The sequence below is a fragment of the Mus musculus genome, chromosome 2, assembly GCF_000001635.26.
Source record: "Mus musculus strain C57BL/6J chromosome 2, GRCm38.p6 C57BL/6J".
Lineage (NCBI taxonomy): Eukaryota > Metazoa > Chordata > Mammalia > Rodentia > Muridae > Mus > Mus musculus.
The window spans coordinates 4,449,323-4,474,827 of NC_000068.7; the positions used below are offsets into that span (position 1 = coordinate 4,449,323).

At 45.7% G+C, this 25,505-nt stretch overlaps 1 protein-coding gene and 1 long non-coding RNA gene across 15 annotated transcripts in view; one reads left to right on the plus strand and one right to left on the minus strand.

Annotated features, from left to right (window-relative positions):
* Positions 1-25,505, plus strand: part of Frmd4a (FERM domain containing 4A) — a 596,394-nt gene that overhangs the window by 431,673 nt on the left and 139,216 nt on the right. For all 12 annotated transcript variants that reach the window (XM_006497439.4, NM_001347086.1, NM_172475.3 and 9 more), the window contains one exon: positions 23,799-23,893. In XM_006497439.4, the coding sequence (XP_006497502.1) occupies positions 23,799-23,893 (95 nt within the window). The remainder of the gene's footprint in view (positions 1-23,798; positions 23,894-25,505) is intronic.
* Gm39751 overlaps positions 19,576-25,505 on the minus strand; it is a 44,769-nt gene continuing 38,839 nt past the window's right edge. For all 3 annotated transcript variants that reach the window (XR_865941.3, XR_865940.3, XR_865939.3), the window contains one exon: positions 19,576-24,059. This is a non-coding gene — a long non-coding RNA (predicted gene, 39751). The remainder of the gene's footprint in view (positions 24,060-25,505) is intronic.

The window sequence follows — 25,505 nt, forward strand, 5'->3', positions numbered from 1 at the left end:
CTTGTGTCTGTGTGTGTGACAGAGATTATCTTAAAGTCCCCTTAACTGATGACAATGGCTGACAGACTTACTCTAGATTTCTTTCAAAAAACTCCTAATTTGGGAGGAGGGACAGACAACATCAGACTGGCTTCAGACTCTCTGTGTGACTGAGGATGGTGTTACAGTTCTGATCCTCCTGCCTGCACTGGGATTTCATACATGGGCACCACAGCTAGTTTTGTGCTGGAGATGGATCCCAGGGCTTCAAGCATGCTAGGAGCTACCTCCTGGGCTGCTCGGTCTTTGAATTTCAGCACAACCGAATACCCACTTTTTGTTTCAAAGACATCTTTTAACAGTTGTTTTGAGGCATAATTGAACTTTACAAAATTATATGTTTTGCTTTCTTTTGTTTAAAATGTGGTCTCACAGTGCAGCCCAAGTTGTCTAGGACACCACTGTGCAGTCTACTCTGACCTGACACAAATTTTCTGACTTAACCTTCTAAGAGGAGCAGATGTGTGTCCTACCACGGACGACCCGAATTACAGGCATCTGAAGCATGCAATGTGCTTGTCTTGACATGTGTGTATTCTTGTAGGCCATAGAAGGGACTTTGGCTAGTCTTGTACCTACGCAAAGGCCCTCTGAGCCCTTAGATCCCCTGCCCTCCCCCAGAAGTCCTTCTGGCTTTGCGGAGAAGCCACTGGTCATGGCCACGAGGTAACCCGCAGAATGCTGAGCAAGCAGTTTGGTTCTGAGTGTTCACTGGACTGGGGAATTCTCAGGAGCGTTTAGAGGAAAGTCGGGTGGTTTTGTTGCTCCTTCACCCAGAGTTCAAGACTGGGCATTTGGTAGGCAGGAATGCACCATGCGACATTGCTCTAGCCTTGAAGGGCTCTCGGGAACAGTGAGAGAAAGCTGTGTTGGACTCTTATGAGCCAGACCCCGCTCACTGTGGGTGGAAAGTTTTACTTCTTCTTGGCAGTGGTCCAGAGAGACGGAGTAGGAAGAACTCTGGGACCCTGGGACCAGATTTTGCTGTTGTTATTGGTTTGGTTTTTGCTTTGTTGTTGTTTCAAAACTAAATCTCAACTCCATGCTTACGAAGCACGCTGGCCATGCAGGACAGGATGCAGGTTCTGGGGTGGACAACAGAGTGGTGCCCATGCAGGGGTTTGAGCTGCTATCCTTCAGGAGACCCTGTCCTTCCCTCCTGATCTTGCTTTTTTTTTTTTTTTTTCTGCTTTCGCAAATAAATACTCAGGCTTTGAACTCCTGGGAAAGTTTTTTGTTGTCCTCCCAGGTGTGTAGACAAGAAAACCAGAGAAAGCAAAAGTCACCAGAGTTCTGTTCTTTCCTGTATGTTGAGTTATAAAAGTTGGCTCTCATACAGAGGCAATTCTCTTTAATCGAAGTACAAAAGACACACAGAAAAGACCAGTAATGAACAGTCTGTGTGGCTTTCTTTATGTGGACAATGATTTAAGCACGCAGAACCCACATTATGCCCTTTGTCTCTCGTTATTGCCATTGAGCCAGGTGTCCAGTCTGCATTGCATCCTGGGATTCTGCTCTGCAATGCATCCTGGGAAGCAATCACTCTGTGACCATCAATAGCGTGGCTTTCTATTCAGGGCCATTGGGTGACTTATTCAGAGTGAAGGCTATATAGAGTCAGACATGTTGCAGTGTTTCTGTGGCACTTAAAACAGAAAAAGAGAATCTGTGCCTTATGTTCTTGAAAAGTGGGACATGTTACTTCAAATGATATTTACATGACATCCCCCCCCAAAAAAAAAATTAGGCCAGGAGGAAATGAGAGATATCTCAAATCAATGAGATTTCCTTCCTAGACTAGTCATGAAAAAAATAAGAGATTAATAGAAAAAAATCTGAGGTTCTTAGTTGCATAAAATGTGTGTATTTATCTTCCCTGGAGGAGCTATATCCCAGCAAAGGCCAAGGGTCAGATGACATGCAAATGACTGTGCTTTGTGACATCACAGGATTCTTGTATTTATTGTTTTTATTTGGATTGTTTGGATTATCAATTAATAGTAAGTGAAAAGGGCCTGTTTGTAGGCATGTCCAACTCCCTTGCCCTATTTGGAAAAAAACATCATGGATCTTAAATTTTTTCCTTCTACCTTACTTAATGGGTATAAAGCATTAGTTTTGGGTAACGAATAATTCTAGACATTGGCTGCTCAGCCATGAGACATGTAGTCAGTCACATACTTGAAAACAACACTATACATTTAGGCTACATATGTTAGAAGGTAGATTTTTTATTATTATTAAATACAACTTTTGTAAAATGCACCTAATGCCTTGAGCTGCTTGGAAAACATTTTGGTAACCAACACTTCATTAGCAAAGAAAGTGAGCCTGGGTTTAAGTTGGCTTGGTCAGGGCAGGCCAGCAGCATTCCACCACTCAGGTGCCCATGTCTGTGTTAATAATAATTGTACTTGGGATTAGAGAGATGGTTCAGTGGTTAAGAGGACTGACTGCTCTTCCAGAGGCCCTGAGTTCAATTCCCAGCAACCACATGGTGGCTCACAACCATCTGTAATGGGGTCTGATGCCTTCTTCTGGTGTGTCTGAAGACAGTGACAGTGTAGTCATACATAAAATAAATACATCTTTAAAATGATGATGATGATAATAATAATAATTCTACTCAAGAATTTCATATCATAGCCCCTTAAGGGGTAAAAGAAAGAAAGAAATGCTTAATATAGTGCTTAGGCTGTGTTTTCACAGAGGCATAATTGGGAACTCACTTAGCATCTTCTGACCTCTTCATTTTCCAGAAGATAAGGAAATGTGGTGGTGCCTCAAGGTATGGAAAGCACATCTCTCTTCTAGTCCAGCCCCCCTACCTTAAGGTACTCCCTGGAGAACAGAAATCCAGATATGAGATCCAGGTGTGAACACCTGGCTAGTTACCAAGGCTACAGTGTAGCCAAGCAGGATCTCCAACAGAGACGTTAGGTGAGTCCCAGGGTGGGAAGCTGCAGCTACAGATTAGGTGGCTGTGCTGGGATTGTACTGGCTGAGGTCAAGGATGGGTTCTTAGGACTGGGTTAAACCAAGTCCATGATAGGCTGTAGATCCCAACTTTTCTGTACTCTGAACTGCAAAATTCTGAAGTCAGTGGAGTTGGGGTAAGAATCTTGACCTCTGCTCTTGCATGAACTTGTATGTACCTAAGCAGTAACTCACATCTTCTGACCTCTTCATTCCCCGGAAGGGAAGGGAAATGAGGTGGTGCCTCTGGGTGTGGGAAGCCCCATCCTCGTTTTTCTGATTGTTGATTGTCTAGGGAATGAAACCCAGAACTTTGCACACGGTGGGCAAACGCATTACCACCGAGCTGCGTCCCACATCCTCGTGGCTTTGGAGGAAGATACACTTTCATGGCTTTTCATCATTTCCTTTGAACACATCCTTGACTTCCTGGGAAGTCAGCCAGGCTGACTGAGAGGCTGGGAAAGGCAGCTATGCAGACAATGGCATCTCCTTTGTGCCTGTGACTTGGGCCACAGTCTGACCTTCTCTCCTACATATGAAAGGAAGAGGTGAGAGGTGACAGCTCCAAGCTCAATGGACACTCAGCCTGGCAGCTGATGACACTGGCTGCCCTGGGGTCATAGCCTGTGATGATTTCCCTCTTACAGACTGACAGACTATTATGAATGCAAAGCCTATTAACTCTATTCCAGAAAGGAGAACGTGAGGCCTCAAGAGAGCGAGCAAGGCCAGCTGAGGAAATACACAATGCATCTGCAGATGAGGTCATGGCTAGGCTCCAATGGCAGTGACAAGGAGGGGTCAGAGGGTTTGAGGCATTGCATGGGAACCGCCTCATTAAGAGTCTTCCAGTTAAATGTTGCAGAACGCCCTGCCAGCCCCAGATACAGTTAATGAAATGCTTAAGACAAGAAGAGACCAGGAGGAGAAAAGGGAAGTGTGGAAAGCCTGCCTTTACCCTGTGTCTCCTTCGGTCACACTGGTACAGCTTCCTCAGCTCGCTAGCAGGGGTGGGACACAGTGGGCCCTCAGTGCTGGACCCATAGCTGAAGAGTCCCAGTGAGCAAAGAGAAATTCCCAGTGGATGAAGCTGCTTCCCTGATCCAGCTGTGAGAATACAACCCCATCAACTCAGTACTTAACAGGCTGAGTCAGAAGGATCGTGATTTCGAGGCTAACCTGGGCTATAGATCATGTATATTTTTTAAAAATCAGAGACTGGGGCTATAGGATGTAGCTGAGTTGTCACCCGCTTGCCTAGGCTGGGCAAAGCCCTTGGTTCCATCCCAATCACTGCAGAAAGGAAAGCAGAAATGGCTGACAGAAGGGAAGGTGGAAAGGGAGAGGGAGGGAGAGGGAGGAGGAAATAAAGACAGACCCCCCTGAGCCCTCCTAAGTAAGACGTCATCAAGTAGCTTTGGGAGGGGCTGAACTTGGCAGGAATCAGAGCTGAGCAGGTGAGTTAGCTAAAGGCTTACAGGATGAGGGAACAGAACCCAGGCTCATGTTGGTTTCAATAAATCTGAAAGCTCCTCTTCTCCCTCCTTCACCATGCATCCAGTCATCCTGCGCTCGTTCATCTGTGCATCCATCCATCTATCCATCCATCCATCCATCCATCCATCTATCCATCCATCCATCCATCCATCCAGTCATCCATCCACCCATCCATCCATCCATCTATCCATCCATCCATCTATCCATCCTCTATCCATCCATCCATCCATCCATCCATCCATCCACCCACCCATCCATCCATCCATCCATCCGTCCATCCATCCATCCATCCACCCCTGCAATCAGTCCACACTCACCACCCAGCTCGGTGGAAATGAAGGAACTGTGTTAGTTACTTATCTAATTGCTGCAACGAAGACCCAAGAAAAACAGCTTAGGGACAGAAGCCTTTATTTGGGCTTACACTCAAAGGATGCAGTTTATTTAGTGGAGAGTTTATAGAGGACAGAGGTTGAGGTAGTTGGCCACTGTGCATCTAGCTAGAGTCAGGAAGCAGAGAGCTGAGGTGGGACTTTGGCTCACTCCTTTTCCTTTGTTATAGAGTCCTCTGGAACCTCAGCTCCTGGAATGGAGTTTAGAGTCGGTCTTCCCTTGTCTAGAATTCCCTCACAGACACGCCCAGAGTCTTAACTCCTTATTCTAGAGCCTGCCACATGGACAAATAGAGATATACACTACAGAAATACACAAATCAACTTTCTGAGCAAAGTCAGAAACGTGTTGGGGCATATGCCTCAGGATGACAGGAAGTCCCCGCCTGAGGGCTCAGTGAGCCCAGCTACAGAGCTGCTGGGTCAGGGGAAGCAGGTACCCAACATTTGTATGTAAACCAAGCATTACTTACCACAGAGCGCAACAAAAAAGGAAGGGGCATTTCATCAAAAGAGAGATCTCTCAAGAGGCTGAGTGTTATGCTAAAGCAGGGTCGTCGGAATCAGGGAGTAGAGGAACTCTTTACCCTCTCTGCCACCCCAGTGCTCACGGTACTTCTCTTTACACCTCTGATGTGCTTGCCAAACTGTCAAAGAAGAAACACAGTTCAAAGCCATCCTGTTTCCCTGACGACCAACCAGCGCATCCATCTTCAGGTCAAGGGTGTGAGATCCATTCATCTGCTTTCGGTTTTCTGACTGTGACTTTTTGCACACTCCCCTCCCTTCTGATCAGTCTCCTGGGGCTGTTTCCCTTTGCCTATATTGGGGCTGACTTCATGTGCCAAACTCCCTATTTTACACTATTTAAAACTCTGTAAGCCTCCTGTAATTTTTTTTTGGAAATGAATAGGGAGTAGGAAAATAATGAACTATTTTTTGCTTATTTATGTGTGCTGTGGCTGTGTGTGCATATGTACATGTGTGCTCACATTTGGTGGCAAACATATACAGAGATACACACAAGTACATGTGGAGGCCCAGTGTTGACATCTGGTGTTTTTCTAAGTTTCTCTCTCCTTATACATTGAAGCAAAGCCAAACTCGTAGTTTGATTTCTGGATCAAGACAGAGTGCAGTGCCAAGAGGCTTAATAATGACTGACACAGGCAAGTGTTTAACCCCTGATAAAACTCTGCCTCCAGACTTTCTGCCCAAACCCACGTCTGTAAATATCCAACATCAGGTCTCTCTGGGATAGCACACTAGATTCCAGAAGACCGTGCATCTGTTCCAAGTTGCGATGGCTGCACAGACTGCATGTGTGCTGTGCTGTGCTGTGCTGTGCTGTGCTGTGCTGTGCTGTGCTGTGCTGTGCTGTGCTGTGCTGTGCTAGGCTGTGCTGTGCTGTCTACAGGACTAGACCAGAAGCCATTTGTGTCAGCTGCCGTTCTGTTTATCCCAGAAACTATGCTGCAGACATACTCTCTAATGTCCCTGATGTGCTCTTCATGGGTCTACTTGCAGAAAGAGGCTTGCCTGACCTATCAGCAAGCCCCAGAGGTCTGCCTGTCTCTGTCACTTCGGTCTGGGAGGACTAGAGCATGCCGCCATGCCTGGCTTTTTTCTGTGTGTTTTGGTGATAAAGCTCAGGCCCTCGAACGCCTGTGGCAGGCACTTTACTGACTGATCTCTCTACCCACATCTCTTTTGTCTGCTCTCGAAGCCCGTCTTCTGTCTACATAGTCATTCCAGCTATGCCCACCAGCTGGAATGACTGCACTCCCCCTTTTATAACACAAATACCTTGCAAATGCCCAAGGATGTGCCTAAAGCTACCAACAGTACCAAACTCTATGTCCACCATGTTTTTTCTCTCTCTATATATATATATACCTATGATGTCTGGTTGGTAAATTAGACAGAGGAAGAGATAAACAGCTAATGATCAAATAGAACAGTGATAACAATGTGCTATTACAAACGCCGTGTGATGTCTCGAAAGAGTTAAGGCAAGCAGGGGTTATGGCACACCCCTCTCATCCCAGCACTTGGGTTGCAAAGGCAAGAGGATTATGAAGTTCAAGGCCAGTGTGTGCTCCCTGTCCCCCAAAAGAAAAAAAGAATGTGAGAGAAAATGTTAATATTTAATTGTTATTGGCATTAGTATTTTGTCAATGTAATTCATACTTACATTAGTGTCATAAGTATATTTTATCAACATAATTTGTATTGATATCTGTATTTTTGGCCCATTGTTGACTGTGTGTAATTGGAAATACAGGAAACAGAAGCATAGATAATGAGAAACGATAGAAATTTATCTTGACCATGTTGGAAGAACTTCGCCTTATGGTCTCCGTCTCCCTATTTTATACTATTTTAAATTCTGTGAGCCTCCTGTACTTTTTTTTTTTTTTAGAAATTAATAGGGTGTAGGAAAATAATAAAAATGTTTGCATATTTATGTGTATGAGTGTGTATATGTGTGTTCACATGTGTGGGGGCAAACATATGCAGAGACACACAATCACATGTGGAGGCCCAGTGTTGACATCCGGTGTTTTCCTCAGTTTCTCTCGTTGCTGGGATGAGCTCACTCTTCTGGCTAAGTCTGGCTAGCTAGTTCCCTCCAGGGCTTTTCCGTCTTGGCCTCTCATGCACTGTGGGATACAGGCGTGGCAGCACAACCACCCAGCTTTTAAGTAGATGCTCAACATCTGAACTCCGGTCCTCATGCTTGCAAAGCAAGTACTTTACACACTGAACCCCACAAGAAATAGATTTTACCCAAGCACAAGGAGATTGCTGAAATCGGGCCAAAGCCACTAATGTAAATATCTGACACCAGGTCTCACCAATCAGTGTTGTGATTGTCTACAAGCTTGCTTCAAGATGTGCTATGGTATGCAGTCTTCCGTCATCTGCTAGGCCCCTTTAGCATATCGGAACGCAGCAGGAAGTTTCGGTTGCCTTTTATATAGTTGGGGAATGGCGTGTGGGGGGGGTCATTTTCACAAAACTTTTTCAGGAGTAAATATTTGTTCAGTCTTAAATTGGCCCTCCCTTCCTAGGCTCCCGGGATCCAGTACTTGTGGACTTTTTCATTATCCTCCTGCCCTGGTGAGAATGCATTCTTACTTGTATTGAAAGTGACATCAGCAGCAGAGCAGAATGCATCTCCCCAGTGCAGGCAGCAGATACCTGCCAGCAAGCAGCAAGAGCTACCCACAGGGAAGAGCCACAGGAGGGCACTTGGGGACCTTCCAAATTAAAATGCTGATAAACATGGAAAAGCCATGCAGAGTCTCCAGGCATATTGCTGGAGCTAGAGAGAGTCTGTCTCTGTGTCTCTGTCTCTCTGTGTGTATCTTTCTATCTGTGTCTGTCTCTGTCTCTCTGTGTCTGTGTCTATGTCTCCCTCCCTCCTTCCCTCCCTCCCTCCTTCCCTCCCTCCCTCCCTCCCTCCCTCCCTCCCTCCCTCCTTCTCTCCATCTCCCTAGCCTATGAGCATAATTTTAGTTCTACAGAAGCAGTAGGCAGTGTGATAATGTGTTTCTACAGTGGATGGGGCAGATATTCTACAGATTACAGGCGAGGGGTGGGTGCTATTTAGGGCCAGGCTACAGGAGGATGTTCTGGTCCAAAGGAAGCTGTCTGCTTTCTGTTCTCCTTACTGTCGGGATTTCCAGCAGAGGATGACAGTTCATGAAAAGAGGACTTAGGCTGTGATAGATAAGTCCTTTGTCAGAGCAATAAGGGGCTGAGGGATCTTACAGGGATTCAGTCTCTGGTTGAAGAAGAAAGATGAGGCCATTTTTACTGATGACCTAGTAGGTGGCCATTTATTGTCCCTAAAACTTTAAGAGGTAAATATTGGTGTTCCAATGTCTAGTAACCAATCAGCATAAACTTCACAGTTGGGTTTTGGAGCCCCGTGGTCTGGATCACACGTAGCCCAGGTTTATTTGTTTGTTTGTTTGTTTAAGGAAAGTTGTTGTTGTTGTTGTTTTAAGAGGATTCACTCCTATATTATTTATAGTCCCCCTCCAAACCTCTACTTCTCACCAGCAGTATACTGCAAGGCAAGTGTCTCTTATCAAAATGGTAGCAATAAAGCCACAATCTCTGGACACTAGCCATATGCTAGGCAAAGGACACCAAGTACACAGAGACCCTTCCGTCCATTAGGAGGCAGTGTAGCAAAAACAATTTCCCCTTTATTCTTCATCTCCACGCCTTTGCAACGTACACCCTCTAATAACCCTTAACTCCTGGACACTTCTAGCTGTCATAACATATGACAGTGACCATGCAAACACCTTGGCCTCGTCAAAGACTTCCACATGTGCCATGGAGAACCAATTTCAAGACTCCAGTTTCAGTGGCTGTTCCCTGATTCTGGGACAATGCCCTCTTCTACAATTCCCTGTGAATAAAGCAAATGGAATAATTATCAGAGCTTCGGGGTAAAAGCCGGAGCTTGGACAGCCCCGAGAGACTAGATGTGGCTCTCCCAGCCCAATATGCCAATTAAAGAGATTAGTGATGGTGAAAAGCAGAGAAAGAGGCTTAATCAATCAATCTCTCTCTTCTAAGTCTGCAGAGAGGACCTGAGAGAAGAGTACAGTTACCCTAAGTCTATCTGTGGGGTACTGACATGAGCCTTGGATTTAAATAGAGGGGGAAATGGGGCAGGGGAAATAGGAAAGTATAATGTAGCAGTCCTGGTGCAGAATGGTTTAGCTAATCACAGCCTCGGTTCTGGTCCATAAGGTGGTCTCATGCTGATACTCAGTTGTATGCTCATGCTCCGAGACGCAGCCATGTTATCATGAACAACCGCCCTCATACGTGTCATGGTCCCTCCTGAGAGGCCTGGCTGTTCCTAGAAATTAAGGTGTGGAATGAATTGGAGATTTGCAGGTGCCTCATAGAGATGCAGAACCTAACTTTCTAGTAATCTGATAGAAAAATGTCTCTGCTTCTCTGGTATCTGTGTCATTGGCCTGGGTGGGAGGCAGATAGGTTCTGGACACACAAGGATTAATAAGCCTATGTCCACAGGTGAACAAGTGGCCCAAAGTAAAGGAGCCATGCAAAGTGAAGGGAGAAAGTCCAGGTTTGTGCCAAGCAAGGAGCGAGTCCTTTTCTGCAAAAGCAGCTTCTAATGCCTGTTAGATTATAATTCAGTGTGCAATATCATGAGGACTTCCAGTTTGAATGACTCCTGGTGGCCACTGGCTACTGGCCCAGGAGAAGTGCAATAATCCTCTAATATGTTCTTTGGTCTTAGAGGGCTTAACTTCATCTTCCAGGGAACATAAAGATGTGAGCAGGTTTACATCCAAAGAAGACATCTGTATTCTGTATTCTTCATAGCACAAGATAAGGGTAGCATCAAATATGCAGAGCAATGTGTGTGTGTGTGTGTGTGTGTATGTGCAGGCATGTGCATGCTTTTATGTGCATGTGTGTTATGTATGTGTGTGCTTATATGTGCATGTGTATGTTAGGTATGTGTGTTACATGTGTGTGTACATATCTGGTATATGAAGGTCTATTTGCACATGTGTAAGCTCCATAGATCTTTTTTTCTCCACTTTCCCAGTACTAGGATCACAGAAACATATCATCACACCATTTTGTATATGCGCTAAGGTTCCATCTCAGGTTTCCATATTTAACTGGCGTTTTACCAACAGAGCCATCTCCCAAACCCAGGCATCTTAAAAAAGCAAACAAAAAAACAGAAAACAATTAGTTAGTTAGTATTTGTATGTGAACCTGTGTAAGTTTACTGTCCTGCCCACAGAGGCCAGGGAGTATCAGAGTCACCTCGTGTAGATGCTGGGAACCAAATCCAGGTCCTCTGGGAAAGCAGTAAGCTCTCTTAACCACTGAGCCATCTTGATAACCCCCTTCCCCACCCCCACACATCTTTTAAAGAGGAAAAGTAGAAGCAGTGGATGAGATAGTGGCAGAAGATGAAGCTTGAACTGCCAAGGTTAAACTCAGTTCAGCATCTCCATAGTCACTAGAAATACTTCCCAATTCAGCCATAAACTTGAGAGACCTTTGTGACGCAGCTGGAAGAGCCTGTGTTCCTCCCACCAAAGCAAATCTATTGTTCATTAACAGTCCTGTGACATCACCCTAAGCAGGATGGAGTCTGGGGGGTGGCTGTGTGAATACAGAGGCAGGAGGGATGCCCTAATGAACACCTGCCTGCCTTCCAGAGCCCCTGGGGGGATCCTGTGTAAAGCAGGCTCCCCAGCGGGTCAGGGTAGCTCTTGGAGTTTATAGAGGAGCAATCATCATGTCTGTCTGTCTGTCAAAGCCTTCATTGGGCACCATTCAAGTCCATGAGGAAGAAAGAGTTCCTCCCACACTCAGAGTGGGCTTGACTGTTCTGGTGCCTCACTCAGACCAGGTTGTATTTGAGAACTTGGATGAGACCATATGGAAATAAAAGGAAGCGATCAAGAGAAGAAAAGATAAGAGGCAGGTGGGGAGCAGGGTGTGAGGGGTAGCTAAGAAGCTTTAAAAGGTTCCCAAGAGAGACTTCATCCCCAAGGCTTGTCTCTTGGAAGATTTGCAGAGAGAGTTTGAGGGGAGCCTAACTCAAAGACTAAGAAAAGGGATCCTTTCTTGCACATAACAACGCAGTGCCTCTCTGGAGGTGTAAGATCTGACTGATACCCAGCCACACTCATTCACGGACTTATGGACGGAAGTGGAGCAAGGGCCGCAGTGTGCATGTGGGTCAGATGACAACCTCATGGGAGTGTTTTCGCCTTCCATCATGTGAATCCCAGGGATCAAATCAGGTCATGAGGTTTATTGGCAAGCATCTTTACCCACTGAGCCATCCTTTGCATAGCTGCCTCTGGCCCTGTCTAGCTGGTGGGGGATGGACAGCACTGTGTAGCAGCTCTCTTGCTTCATGTCTGAGTGTCTGTACAACCATCTATGCCTGTGGTCTGCTTCCATGCTGGGCTGGGCTGACACTAAATACCCTACCCATTCATCTGTCTCACTTTGCCAATAAAAACCTTTATTAAATGGACTGGGGAAATACCACAATTTGTAAAGTGCTTGCCTGCAGATACGAAGCCTCAAGCTGATTCCCTTGAACCCATAGGATTTTTTGTTGTTGTTGTTCTGGTGAGTGGTGTATGTGTGTGTGTGTGTGTGTGTGTGTGTGTGTGTGTGTTTAAAGTGGGTCCTGGTGACACACACTTGTAATCTCATGGCTGGGGAGGCAGAGATGGGTAGCTCTTCCCCATGGAGAAAGACCTTTCCTACATATCACCAAGCCCTATTCTTATCAGTCTGCAAAAAGCAACTGGCTTCAGTGTGTCCCAGCCACAGAATACAGGGCTCCATTGGAGAGGCTACTCATCAGAGCCCCTAGGGTAGCAGGGGAGGGGCAGCTGTCAGAACCTGCTGTGCAGAATTCAAACAGAATGACCTCATGCACTCCCTTCCCCCTTCCCCTCCCCCTCCCCCTCCCCAGGAATCAAAGCACTAACTGGGCTGAGTAGGGAGGATTCAGGGTTACCAGGTCAAACTCTTCCTCACTCCTCTACTCAAAGTTGTCCTCCACCCAGGCTTCCTGAGGAGTGAATTCCAGCCCTCCGAGGCCAGAAAAAAAAAGGAGGCGGATATGCCATCATTTCTACCGCTCTTGGAAGTGACCTTTTCTTCTGCCTCACTGCCATGGTCACTCCTAAAGAGTAGGAATCACCCATCCACTAGGTCTTGGGACCCTCAGCATGTAGAGTGGGTGGGCACATTAGCAGGCAAAGCTGGACACAGTGCCTGCAGCGGTGTCATGAGGGGAGGCAAGTGGCCCATCAGCTCAGGGGACAACATGCACCTTGCAGTAAGGAGACAAGATTGCTCCTGGCAATCTTGGAATATACCTATAATGCTAGCATTTCTGGGGAGAGCCAGAGTCTCCTTTCGAGGGGGGGGGGTTCTTAGTCTTATTAATAAAAGATTTTATTAATCTCTTAATAAAACTTTAAGGGAAGTTCAGGGATGATTTCATTGAAATTTGAGAGAAAAACAACAGGTCAGGTTTGCTGAAAAATCTCAGGAGCTGCCAGGAATATAAGATGGGGTTGGGGGTGGGCATATCTTTTAAGTCAAGCATGAAGATCAGCGAGAGGGTGAGAAAGTCCAGTGTCAGGGAGAGCATGTGCAGGCTGAAGGCTAGTATTTAGAGGGAAGGGAAAGACTCGCTTAGTGCAAGGCTGTCATCTGTGTTTTGGGGACACCTGCTTTCAGGTTAATATGTCCTGGGCAAAGAACAGCACCAGGGATGCAGGGATAGAAATAGAGAGACGTTTTTAAGGGAAGCGCACTCCCAAGCGTGGGAGGAGCCTATGAACTAAGAAAGGAGCTGCGTCCACTAAGCCTGGGGCCCTGAGCCTTTCTTTACAGGGTATTTACATAGGCAGCACCCGCAGCACCCGCCTCTTCCGTGTGTTCTGGGCATGCGCTGGTATTCGGATGAAGCTCTAGTGGGAAAGGGTTTCTAGTCTTCTTCATAGTGTTACTCTCGATAGTTCAGGTCTCTGCTCTCCAGTCACACAAGAGTTTGGGAAGCTGAGGTAGGGGGATTCCAAATTCATGGTCATTTGGGAGTGGGAGAAGGACTACAAAGTGAGAACTCTGTCTCAAAAAGATACAAATAAATGAAAATAAACAAAAACCTTAGAGAATGACTGACTTTGCCTTCAGACACGAGTCTTGATTTCTCTTAAAGTACAAGGAAGAACCATGGTTACTTTTGATGTTCTGATTTATTTATTTATTTATTTATTTATTTATTTATTTTTGGTTTTTGAGACAGGGTTTCTCTGTATAGCCCTGGCTGTCCTGGAACTCACTCTGTAGACCAGGCTGGCCTCAAACTCAGAAATCCACCTGCCTCTGCCTCCCGAGTGCACCACCACGCCCAGCTTCTTTTTTTACTGTGATTAACTTAGAAGTGGCAACTCCTTTGATGTTTAACGGTGCCCTATGGGAATAGCGTCTTTGGGGGAAGAGTCCATTGGGTGAGTGGAAGTCACTTCACTGCTAACAAGTAAGGCAGGGTTGGCTCACCTGCCTTATGCACAGGGTGACATCAGAACCAGTTTCCAAAGGGGCTCAGGCCCCAAATCACTCCCAAAGCAGACAGCCACCTGGTCCTGTACTGAGGTACTCTGGGGAATGTGGTGCAGAACAGATCTTTGGGATCCCAGTCTGGGGAGAGGCGCTTCCTGTGGCTGCCAAAACACAGAACAACAAAGCTGGGGAGTGGGGGGGGGGGTTTGAAATAGACAGAACCACACTCCTGAAATCCAGAGGTAGGATCATTGGTTGTAGCCCTGTGTCTCCTGGTAGGAACTAGCATGGCTTGTCCTCTATGCTTCCGTGTGTCCAGCCTCTGTCTTCATGCTTTGTTCTATGGATGTTACGTTAAAAGTTGTCTTATAAGGACACGTACAATGGCATTCAAGCCCCTCTCTCTTTCCAGAGCCTTAACTGTAGGTCTGGGAAGATGACTCCATGGATAGAGTGCTCCATGCCTAAGCATGCGGACCTAAGTTCAGATCATCAGCAGCCTTGTAAAAGCCAAAGTCAGTAGAGGGAAAGGATACAGACCGCCAGATCCATGGAGTTCACTGGCCAGCTAGTACGACTATCAGTGAGCCCCAGGCTCAGCCAGAGAATCTGTCTCCAAAGAACTAGAGTGGCTGGAGAGGTGGTGCAGAGGGTAGGGCCATTTGCTGACCTTGCAGAGGACAGGGTTCAGTTGTCAGATGTCTTACAAATGCCTGCAGCTTCAGTTCCAGGGGATTTGTGTACTCTTCTGGCCTCCGTGGGTATTGTGTATTCACAGTGTACATACAAATGAGCTGGCGTACACACATACACATTAAACAAATAAATCTTCGTTATAATAAAAAACAACTAAGGTGTAGAGTGACTGATTGAAGGAGTTGCTGTTGACCTCTGATCTCTACAGATACATGTGAACGCAACGCACATGCTCCCACATGTGTGAGAGCTCACACATACACCCCGCTGTCTCAGCAGTGCAAAATCATCTCTTTGGCGGTGTAAAATGATGTATTCAGTTGATGGCTCATGGACTTACCTTTAAAGGTGACTGTTTAGCACATTACAAGGTACCATAAAATTATGTCACCATTTAGAAAAGCTACCGTGTGATGGGAGAATAAGACACATGTGGAAAGTTATACAGAAAGGGTCTCCTTGAGAACATGGGCTTTGGGTAGCAATGAAGATTTTGAAAGGGAAGTGGACAAGGGTGGGGTTGACTAGGAAAACTGGGACTACTATAATTGTGTGTTCTTAACCACCAAGCATTTAGGCTTGGTAACATTTTATTCATATGTGTATATGTACATATGTATATATGTATATAGTCATTATATATTGTCATTTCACATATGTAATGTCATTAGTGTCATATATAAATATATATGTATAGTGTGTGTACTTTATAAGTACAGTAATGAAGAACTGAAATAATAATGGATGGTGTAATACTCATTTTGTGCCACACACTGATTTACATAAGTCATCATTCATTTAACCCTCATGACAGCCTGTGACATGGGTATTGTCATTATCATCATTTTATAGGTGAGGAAACTAAGGTATAGTGCGGTCAAGCAACTTGCTCCAGATTGTTTAAGAAAAATGAGATGTGTTGATAGACAAGATTTCCTAACTCGAGAGAGTTTTTGAATGAAAATGCACAATCTCTGCGAGGACTGAGTAACTTGTGGGAGAGGAAGCTGTTTGATGTGATCATAGCGTGAAGAAGAATATTCTAGAATCTTTCATGCCACTGAATGCCCCCATCATCTGACAGGCGAGAAGACAGAAGTCAGAGGATTTATCATTTGTCCACAGCTGTCTGTCTGAAAAGGAGTGTGCCTGTTAAGCCCAAAGTGGGCACTGATGAATGTGATGAAGTGCAGTTATGTGGCAGAGCTCCTTACAGCTTACAGGTATTCTGTGTGTGCGTGCACATGTATGTGCACATGCATGTATACATGCATGTGTGAATGTGGAGATGCATGTACAAGATGCATGCACACCAGATGTGTGCAGGCCAGAGGTTGACCCTGAGTGTCTTCCTCTCAGTTGCTCCCTGACCAGGCAAGCGCAGGGTGAGTCTCCCCGCCCCCAGCACTGGGGTTAGAGGTACATGCTCACCACCCGCCCCCCAGCACTGGTGTTAGAGGTACATGCTCACCCCCCCCCTAGCACTGGGGTTAGAGGTACATGCTCACCACCACCCCCAGCACTGGGGTTAGAGGTACATGCTACAATGTCTAACCTTTTACATTGATCAGAAATCCAAACTCAGGGTCCCAGGCTTGTGTGGCAAGCATGTTACCAAGTGAGTGTTTCCTAACCCCTGGTGCTCTTTTGATCATGGTGGCCACTCCGGTCTCCTAGAAGAAGCAGGGCAGTGCAGGAAGTGCAGGAAGTGCACAGGACCTAAACTGAGCCCTTAGACTAAATATGGTTGGTATCTATGGCCATGGGAGCCCACGGGAGCCAGCACCCTTCTAACCTCACAAGAGTCTGTGTGGTGAGTTCAGAGCAACAAAGACCACTGCTCCCCCAACCTCTAACACGGTAGTTGTGCAGGTGTCCAAGCTCAGTTTTGGAAAGTGGTATTTTTAGCACTGTAGTGCCTCCAATGTGCATTCATGCAGTGGAGGACATTTGCAAGGAAGTTGTTATCCAGGTATAAGGAGGGAAGCAATCTGACAGGGAAGGCAGGGTAGAGAAGCCAGTGAGGAAATACAGTTAAATACAGGCTGATAGAAAGCCCATCTTTAGTTCACTGACATCCCCACCAGCATGGCCAGTGACCCTGAAGAAACTGGTGTAACTCACCAAGGACACACGGGGCTTGCTTTACCCACGACGCCTTCAGTCCTCTACCCTGTTTGTCCCATCAAACTCAATGGGGCTACAGGCCCCTTTTCTGGCCTCCCTCCCAGCCAGATCCCTGCAAGGCTCCACAAATGTTTACAGCACCAGTAATTGGCAAATTACAATCAGCAGGATTCTATAAACATCCCTTCTGAGTACAGAACAGCCAAAGAGCTTTCTGCCTATCAGGCAACTCACTCCAAAGCAGTGAGTGTAAGGACCTTTCAGAATGCTGTAGTTCCTCAGTCACTATCATGTCAAGGTGGAATAGTGTCTTCCTCTGCAAGATTGGAGAAATTAAGATGTTGATGCCATCAATGGCCCCAGACCTTATGAAGATACAGTGACAGAGTCAGGCATGATGCACCACTGTACGGTGATAACAAACGACCTCACAGCCTCAGCAGAGCAGTGAGAGCTGGGGTACTGAACTTGAGGTGCTGGGTGCTGCTCTGCCTCTTAGGGATGGAAGCAGAAGCTGGGCTGTTGCTTGTCACCTTGGTAACTGAAGACGTGTGTGGGGTTCTATGAAGATTCAAGATAAACAGTTACAACCTCAGTGACTTCTAGAATCTTCTGTTATCTCCCCGTCACTGATCTGATACCTCTTCTTTTATATTTTTATTATATTTTGTGTGTGTGTGTGTGTCAGTACATGTGCATTTAGAGTCTGAAGATCAACTCCCCATGTCACTCCTTGCACACCTTCCACATGGTATCTCACATGGACTTGGAGCTGATCACATACTCTAGCCTGGCTGGGCTTGAGCCATAAGGATCTGCCTGTCTCTGCCTCCTGAGCCTAGGTTAGAAGCAGGCACCACCAACCCTACCTTTACCCCTCCATTTTCTCATGGCTACTCTTTTATAGTTTAACAGGAGAAAGGTTAGTTTATTACATACAGTAGACATCTCAGGATGCTGGGGTCTATTCTTGCTGAACTCCCATTGGTTGGTGTGACTCTTTTTTATTGTTAGCTATCTGTCAGTGTCATAAGCATATATAATGCATTCTGGTTACTCGCCCCACACCCTTTCAAACTTGCCTCTGGAGACTAAACTCAGATCCTCATGGCTTGTGGGGCAGGCAAGTACCTCACAGGCTCTGTGTCTTCCCAGCCCTTGCTCCTTCTGTTTTTAAACTGTGGGTGCCCCACGGTGGGACTTGGTCTGCAATGCTATCCATGAAAAGCAGTTGATGATTCTCCATGTTTCAGCAGATATTCACCCACAAGGGTGTGTGGTTCCTGTAACAGAGATTACCAGAGAGGGGCAAGTCTGTCGTTCCCCTCCCCACCATGCTGTGGCTGCTCAAGCTGTTCAGTTGCACAGTGATAAGAAGTCCCTACAAGGCTTCAAAACGGCAACCGTTGTTCATGGTGTCAAGTCATCTCGACAGCTTTGAGGCTTGGAAATCAGAGAAAGATTCACATTTGCTAAGTGCACAGCGATGATGTATAGATCTGTACCATGCTGGTTCAGACTCCGCATTTTAGCCCTCACCCAGACAGTTCCTTGAGGACACGTGATGCTTGACCTCTTACCCAGGAGGTAGTAAAGTCAGCCCCGGCAGGATGCAGAGAAAGATTACCACTTTGAGGAAAGCTAGGGCTTTTATTTGTTTCTTTTTTAATTGGGGTAAATACACATAAATTTACCATGTTAACCATTTGGTGTATATACAATTCAGGGGCATTAACGACAGGCACAGTATTATCAAATAAGCACCACTGTTTCCAATAGTCATCAGAATCTGAAGCAGAAATTCTGTAGTCATCAAACAGTAACTCCTCCTCCTCCTCTCCAATCCCTGGTAATGCCTGTGAAATCACGTGATCTTAGTTACTTATACAGGGAGATATAGTAACATTCATCTTCTTCTTTTTTAATATTTTTTATTAGGTATTTTCTTCATTTACATTTCAAATGCTATCCCAAAAGTCCCCCATACCCTCCCTACCCACTCCCCTCCCCATCCACTCCCCTTCCCACCCACTCCCACTTCTTGTCCCTGATGTTCCCCCGTACTGAGGCATATAAAGTTTGCAAGACCAAGGGGCCTCTCTTCCCAATGATGGCCGACTAGGCCATCTTCTGCTACATATGTAGCTAGAGACTCATCTTCTTTTTAATATGGCTTCTTTCAGTTATTCTGGCTTCAGTGTTAATTTATGTAGTGTATATCTGAATGTTGTTCCTCTTCAAGGCTGAGTAGTATTCCATTGTATGTATCCTGACTTTGTTTTGAGTTCTGGTTTGCTAAGACTGAGAACAAACTGTATGCTATCTCTGAGTCTTGGTTGGTGGTCCTCTGTCATTTAGATAATGATAGAACACGTGGACGCTCTCAGAACTGTGTCTGGGATACAGTAGCAATGCCTTAGCAAGTCCTTTGAACAGCATGGCATTATAAAGCAGATGTATGTGAATGTCAACTGAAGTTGTTCCATGTGTCCATTTCTTCAGTTTCAAGGCTCTTAATGAACTGAAGGAGGACACCAGTGTTCAATGCCTGTTCAGCATGGTCCCTGCACTCCACATGTCCCTTAGCTCCCTTCCTGCACACTACATTTCCTCCTAACCATTTCTACAATTAATGAGTACCTTTCTCCTACTGAATACACACACACACACACATACACATTTGTTACTTTCTATTGCTGTGATAAAATACTCTGTCCAGAAAAAAAATTAGAGAAGAGTTTATTTGGACTTACAGTTCCAAGGGGTACAGTCCATCTTGGTGGTAAAGGCATAGCAGCAGGGATCATGAGGCTGGCCTGGCAGTCAGGAAGTAGAGAGATCACATTTCATTCACACACAGGAAGCAAAGAGAGGGACTAGGAAATGGCTATAAAACCTTAAAGTCAGTGCTATGTGCCTCCAGCAAGACTCCACTTTCTAAAAGTTCCACAGCCTTCCCCAATAGTACCATCAGCTGAGGACCCAATATTCAAATACAAGTGTCTATGGGGAACATTTCTCATTCAGACCACCACACTGAGCAAGGGTATCTGGATAGCATTGAAATCTTATTCCCAGAGAGAGAGCTGTCCCTTTCCACGAGTGAGTTGGTTACCCTCCATAGTTTACAAGAACTCACAGTAAGCACTTCTTAGTCACACCTCATTTTCTAATGTCAGATTGACCCAGTGAGACTCCCAGTCCTCTTCCACTCCTATCCCATCAGATTTGACCTCAAGTGACTTTCTTCCCCCACCCATTAGACTTGAAATGACTTTTAACATTTACAAAATTCCAAATCCATTCTGAGTGCTGGAGGAGTCTTGCTGGCAAGGATGCTAAATCTAACACATGTTCCCAGGGCAAGTCAAAAAGATAATCCTAAATAGAAAAAAAATGTTATTAAGATATGCTCTTGGAAAATTGTTTTCCAGCCTTTTACTCTGAGGTAGTGTCTGTCTTTGTCCCTAAGGGGGGTTTCCTGTATGCAGCAAAATGTTGGGTACTGTTTATGTAGTCAGTCTGTTAGTCTATGTCTTTTTGTTGGGGAATTGGGTCCACTGATATTAAGAGATATTAAGGAAAAGTAATTGTTACTTCCTGTTATGTTTGTTGTTAGAGTTGGGATTCTGTTCTTGCAGCTATCTTTTTTTTAGGTTTGTTGAAGAATTACTTTCTTGCTTTTTCTAGGGTGACATTTCCCTCCTTGTGTTGGAGTTTTCCCTTTATTATCCTTTGAAGGGCTGGATTTATGGAAAGATATTGTGTGAATTTGGTTTTTTCATGGAATACTTTGGTTTTTCCATCTATGGTAATTGAGAGTTGTGCTGGGTATAGTAGCCTGGAATGGCATTTGTGTTATCTTAGGGTCTGTATAACATCTGTCCAGGATCTTCTGGCTTTCATAGTCTCTGGTGAGAAGTCTGGTGTAATTCTGATAGTCTACCTTTATCCTGAGTGAGGTAACCCAATCACAAAAGAACACACATGATATGCACTCACTGATAAGTGGATATAAGTCCAGAAACTTAGAATACCCAAGATACAATTTGCAAAACACATGAAACTCAAGATGAAGACCAAAGTGTGGATACTTTGTTTCTTCTTAGAATGGGGGACAAAATTCCCATGAAAGGAGTTACAGAGACAAAGTTCAGAGCAGAGTCTGAAGGAACGATCATCCAGAGACTGCCCTACTTGGGGATCCACCCCATAAACAATCACCAAACCCATTCACTAGGCAGATGCCAACAAGAGCCTGCTAACAGGAGCCTGATATAGCTGTCTTTTGCGAGGCTTTGCCAGTGCCTGGCAAATACAGAAATGGATGCTCACAGTCATCCGTTGGATGGAGCACAAGGTCCCCAATGAAGGAGCCAGAGAAATACCCAGGGAGATGAAGGGGTCTGAAGCCCCATAGAAGGAACATCAATATGAACTAACCAGTATCCCCGAGCTCCTTGAAACTATACCACCAATCAAAGAAAACACATGGTGGAACTTGTGGCACTAGCTATACATGTAACAGAGGATGGCCTAGTTGGTCATCAATGGGAGGAGAGCCCCTTGGTCCTGTGAAGGCTCTATGCCCCAGTATAGGGGAATGCCAGGACCAGGAATGGGAGTGGGTGGGTTGGGGAGTAGGGAAGTAGAGAGGTGATAGGGGATTTTCGGAGGGGAAACTAGGAACGGGGATAACATTTGAAATGTAAATAAAGAAAATATCTAATAAAAATTTTTTTTAAAAAGATATGCTCTTGCTGTGAAACTCAAGCTAGCCTTGAATCCCCCATTCCTCCTTACTGTAGCCTCCTAAGTGTTGGGGTTACAGGTGTGTAACCCAGTGCCCAGCTCAAAATACTTCCAGAAACAGCAAGCATCACAGATACACTGTGGCCACTTTGAAAGATATGGCAGTCATTCTGATGGATAAGTGATGATCCACTGTGTTATAAAAGCAGTGAACTTGCTGTGTCACCACAACCCATAAATTAACTCAGCCCAACATCTTCTGGAAGGAATGGCAGCATTTATAGTCAAGCACATCCCACAACACGTTCTTAAGCTTGGGAACTCAAATCTTGCAGCATCTTTCATAATTCATTTGTAAAACTCTGAGATGAGCCACATGCATCCCTCCACAATCCCAGTGTAGACTTCTTCCTATCAAGGAAGAAAGAATTGACGTCCAATCTTGGGTGTTCTATTGGTTTAGACTCAGATTGTAGCATGCACCAGGAAGCAGAGAGCACTGGATGCAGTTGGTGTGTCAAGGTGGGGTTTTGTGGGGAGCCGCCCTCACATTCGCCGTTGCAAGATGGCGCTGACATCCTGTGTTCTAAGTGGTAAACAAATAATCTGCGCATGTGCCAAGGGTAGTTCTCCACCCCATGTGCTCTGCCTTCCCTGTGATGACAACTCGGCCGATGGGCTGCAGCCAATCAGGGAGTGACACGTCCTAGGCGGAGGATAATTCTCCTTAAAAGGGACGGGGTTTCGCCATTCTTGCTCTTGCTCTTGCTCTTGCTCTATTGCGCTCTGGCTCCTAAAGATGTAAGCAATAGAGCTCTTGCTCTTGCTCTCTTGCTCTCTGGCTCCTGAAGATGTAAGCAATAAAGCTTTGCCGCAGAAGATTCCGGTTTGTTGCGTCTTTCCTGGCCGGTCCCGAACGTGTGTAAGAGGGTTTCCCATTGGTCTCTCATTTCCAGGGAAGGAAGTGTTACTGTCACTTCAACCCCATGGGGTTCTAAGTGGTTTTCACTTCTGAGCTGCTGCTCACTGATAGAAGAGGAGGCAGAAACAACTGCCTGATCCCTGGGCCTGTGTCTGCCCTGCACAATGGACAATCTCACAGGATTATGAGGTTAAACAATGTGTAAAAAGTGCTTAGCACAGTGCCTACCACACAGCGAGGACAGCTCCTGACCCATCAGGCAGGTCAGTGTAGGGATGTTAGACTTGACAATAGTACAAATGCAGTCTTTGTTCAGTAAAAATCGTGCTTTGAATTTTGTATCTGGATGGTTTCTCTGGGTCAGGCTGTGTGCTACAATCTCTAAGGATGCCAAGAGCCAGAGCCCAATGTGATCACCAGGCAGAAGCAGCCACACTGGGGAGGGTGTGTTTAACCTTTCAATGTAGCTCATGATCTTAAGTAAGTTTGCCATTTTGTCATGGGCTGCATTCAGGGTACCCTTGAGCTCATACCTGTAGCCATGTGTTGCTAAACTCTGGTATTCATATTCAATAAATTTGGGCTTAACATTTTCCAATTACACTGGGTAGATCAGAAAGTAACCTTATTCCAAGAATAGGAAGGGGTCTGCCTGTGTTTGCTAAATAGACCAAGAACTCTTCCTGTCAGAGCAGTATAAGGTAGGGAAGGAAAGACACCAGGCTGGACAGACCCACTAAAGAGCAAAAATGTCATTTGTTGACAGAACCAATCTTACTGAGCCTCCAGTTGCTGCCAAGACTTCCCACTTGGCTGTTTTATACAGCAGCATCCTAATGGTCTGTTTCTTTTGGTCTTTCTCCTTCTCTATTCTCTCTCTTCCTCCCTCACTCTTGGCTTCATCTCTCTGTGTACCTCATGTAGCCCAGGATAGCCTCAAACTTGCTATGCAGCAGAAGATAATCATGAACTCCTGCTCCTCCTGCCTCTATTTCTCGTGGAACCCCATGAAGTACTCATGCACCATGACAACCAGTTTTATGCTGCTTGGATGATTAAACACAGGGCTTTGTGCGTGCCAGGCAAGAACCTTCCTTCCAACTGAACCACATCCAAGCCTCTCTTTGGATTTTACAAAAGTCATTTGTGTTTCTGCAGTGTGCCTGAGTTCTCAGGCATTTCACTGAGAACATGCTAGAGACCCAAGATGATGACGTGACTTAGCAAAAGTCTCTCGTGAGTTAATCTTCCCTTCTGTGTTCTTCTTCCAGCCCAAGCTTTTGGCCAAGGAGCTTCTTGACCTCGTGGCCTCTCATTTCAACCTGAAGGAGAAGGAGTACTTTGGAATAGCATTCACAGATGAGACGTAAGTGCTGTCCAGAGCCCACAGACCCCAAACAAAAGAGCAGGATGTCAAATTACCCTCTCTCTGCTGTGCACAGCAAAATCAGGCTGCAGGCCACTTGGGTCCCATGGGGGCTACAGGGTCAGTCCAAGTTCACCATCTGAATTTCAAAAGCCGGTGATCATGCCTGGAGTGGCCAAAGGATATAATTAGATAGATGCTAATATTATGAAATTATTAGGTAATGTTCTTTAACCAAGCAGATTTGTGTTCAGATGAATGTCTAAAATGTTTATTTTTTTTAAAGAGTAGATCTGTGTGGGTTTAGTCTTTATTAAGGTTAAATGAAAACTTCTGGAAAGTAAATGTTGCTCTCCAGTGTTGAAGTAACAATAACAGGAAGTGGACTTGATGATAAATTCAGAGTGAGAGATGATCTGGGCGAGTTCACACTCTAAGCTGAAATAGAAGACAGCATCAGAGTTCCTATCGCCCATCTGAGGTGAAATGTTTGTTTTCAGCAACCTTCCAGTTTGCTGGGTACCATCATGTTATATAATAAAGGAAGGCATAGGCTCCATGGATGATGTTTCAATCTCTTACTATACTGTTACCAAAGAGTTCAGTGAAGATTGGCCCAAATTCTTAGATAAGGATATCTAAGCTAAGGACTGGGGGTGCAGTGAGGGGTGAAGCACTTCCCTAGGCATGTGTGGTCCTTGGTTCCACTGTAACTGGATGACAAATGTCTAAGAGATGTCAGTAGTTCCTCCACACAAAGAACTAAAATGAGTGGGGCCAGGCTGGAAGTCTATTAACCAGATGCCAGCTTGGGTCTTTACAGGACTCCTGCATCTTCGCCTTTCCCCTACTGGATATGCCTAGACACCTGCCCCCACAGCTTCCCACAGTTCCTCCTCTCAGTGTTTTCTGGGAACAAGAACTAACCATCTCTGAGAGCCTGCTCGTACTTTCCCTGTCTGCCCACGTTCTTCACACTCTGCTTCCCCCCCTCCCCCCCCCCCCCCCCGCACCAGGAAACAAAACAAAACAATAACCTCCTTTAGACAGATGTTCCCGAAATCTCCTCTGTCTGTATCTATGCCCGCACACCCCTGTGCATGCTCAAATGCCCAGGTGAGGTTACTGGCTGGCAAGGCCAGTACAGTCAAGCCCAGCCCCCAGGAATGAGGTGGGGCCATTGAGGTAGGATGGAAGCAAGAATAGGCAGCTTCTGTGTTGGTCAGTAGGAAAGCCACCTTAGGCGACCTTGGCTATGGTTGATCTTGGAGATCTGTGAGTTTGCAAGATGTCCACACGTAAGCCTGGGGCTCTGACTTCAATCCCCAGAATTTAAGTTTAAAAATAAAAGCCAAATTTGGTCCATGACACATGTAATCCCAACATAGGGAAGTGTATTAGAAATTCCAGCCAGCAAAGAATCAGCCATGAGCTCAGACAGGAAAGCTGTTCTTTGTTTAGGAGTGGGCAGGAGCCCAGGCTAATGCTCTGGGAAGGCCTGGCAGTCCTCCACAATTTCTTACAACTTTTACAGCTCAGCTGAGCTCAGGTGACAGTGTGGCCACCAGAGGACAGTCTCTGAGTCCCATGCCTACCAAAAGGAATTTCTGTC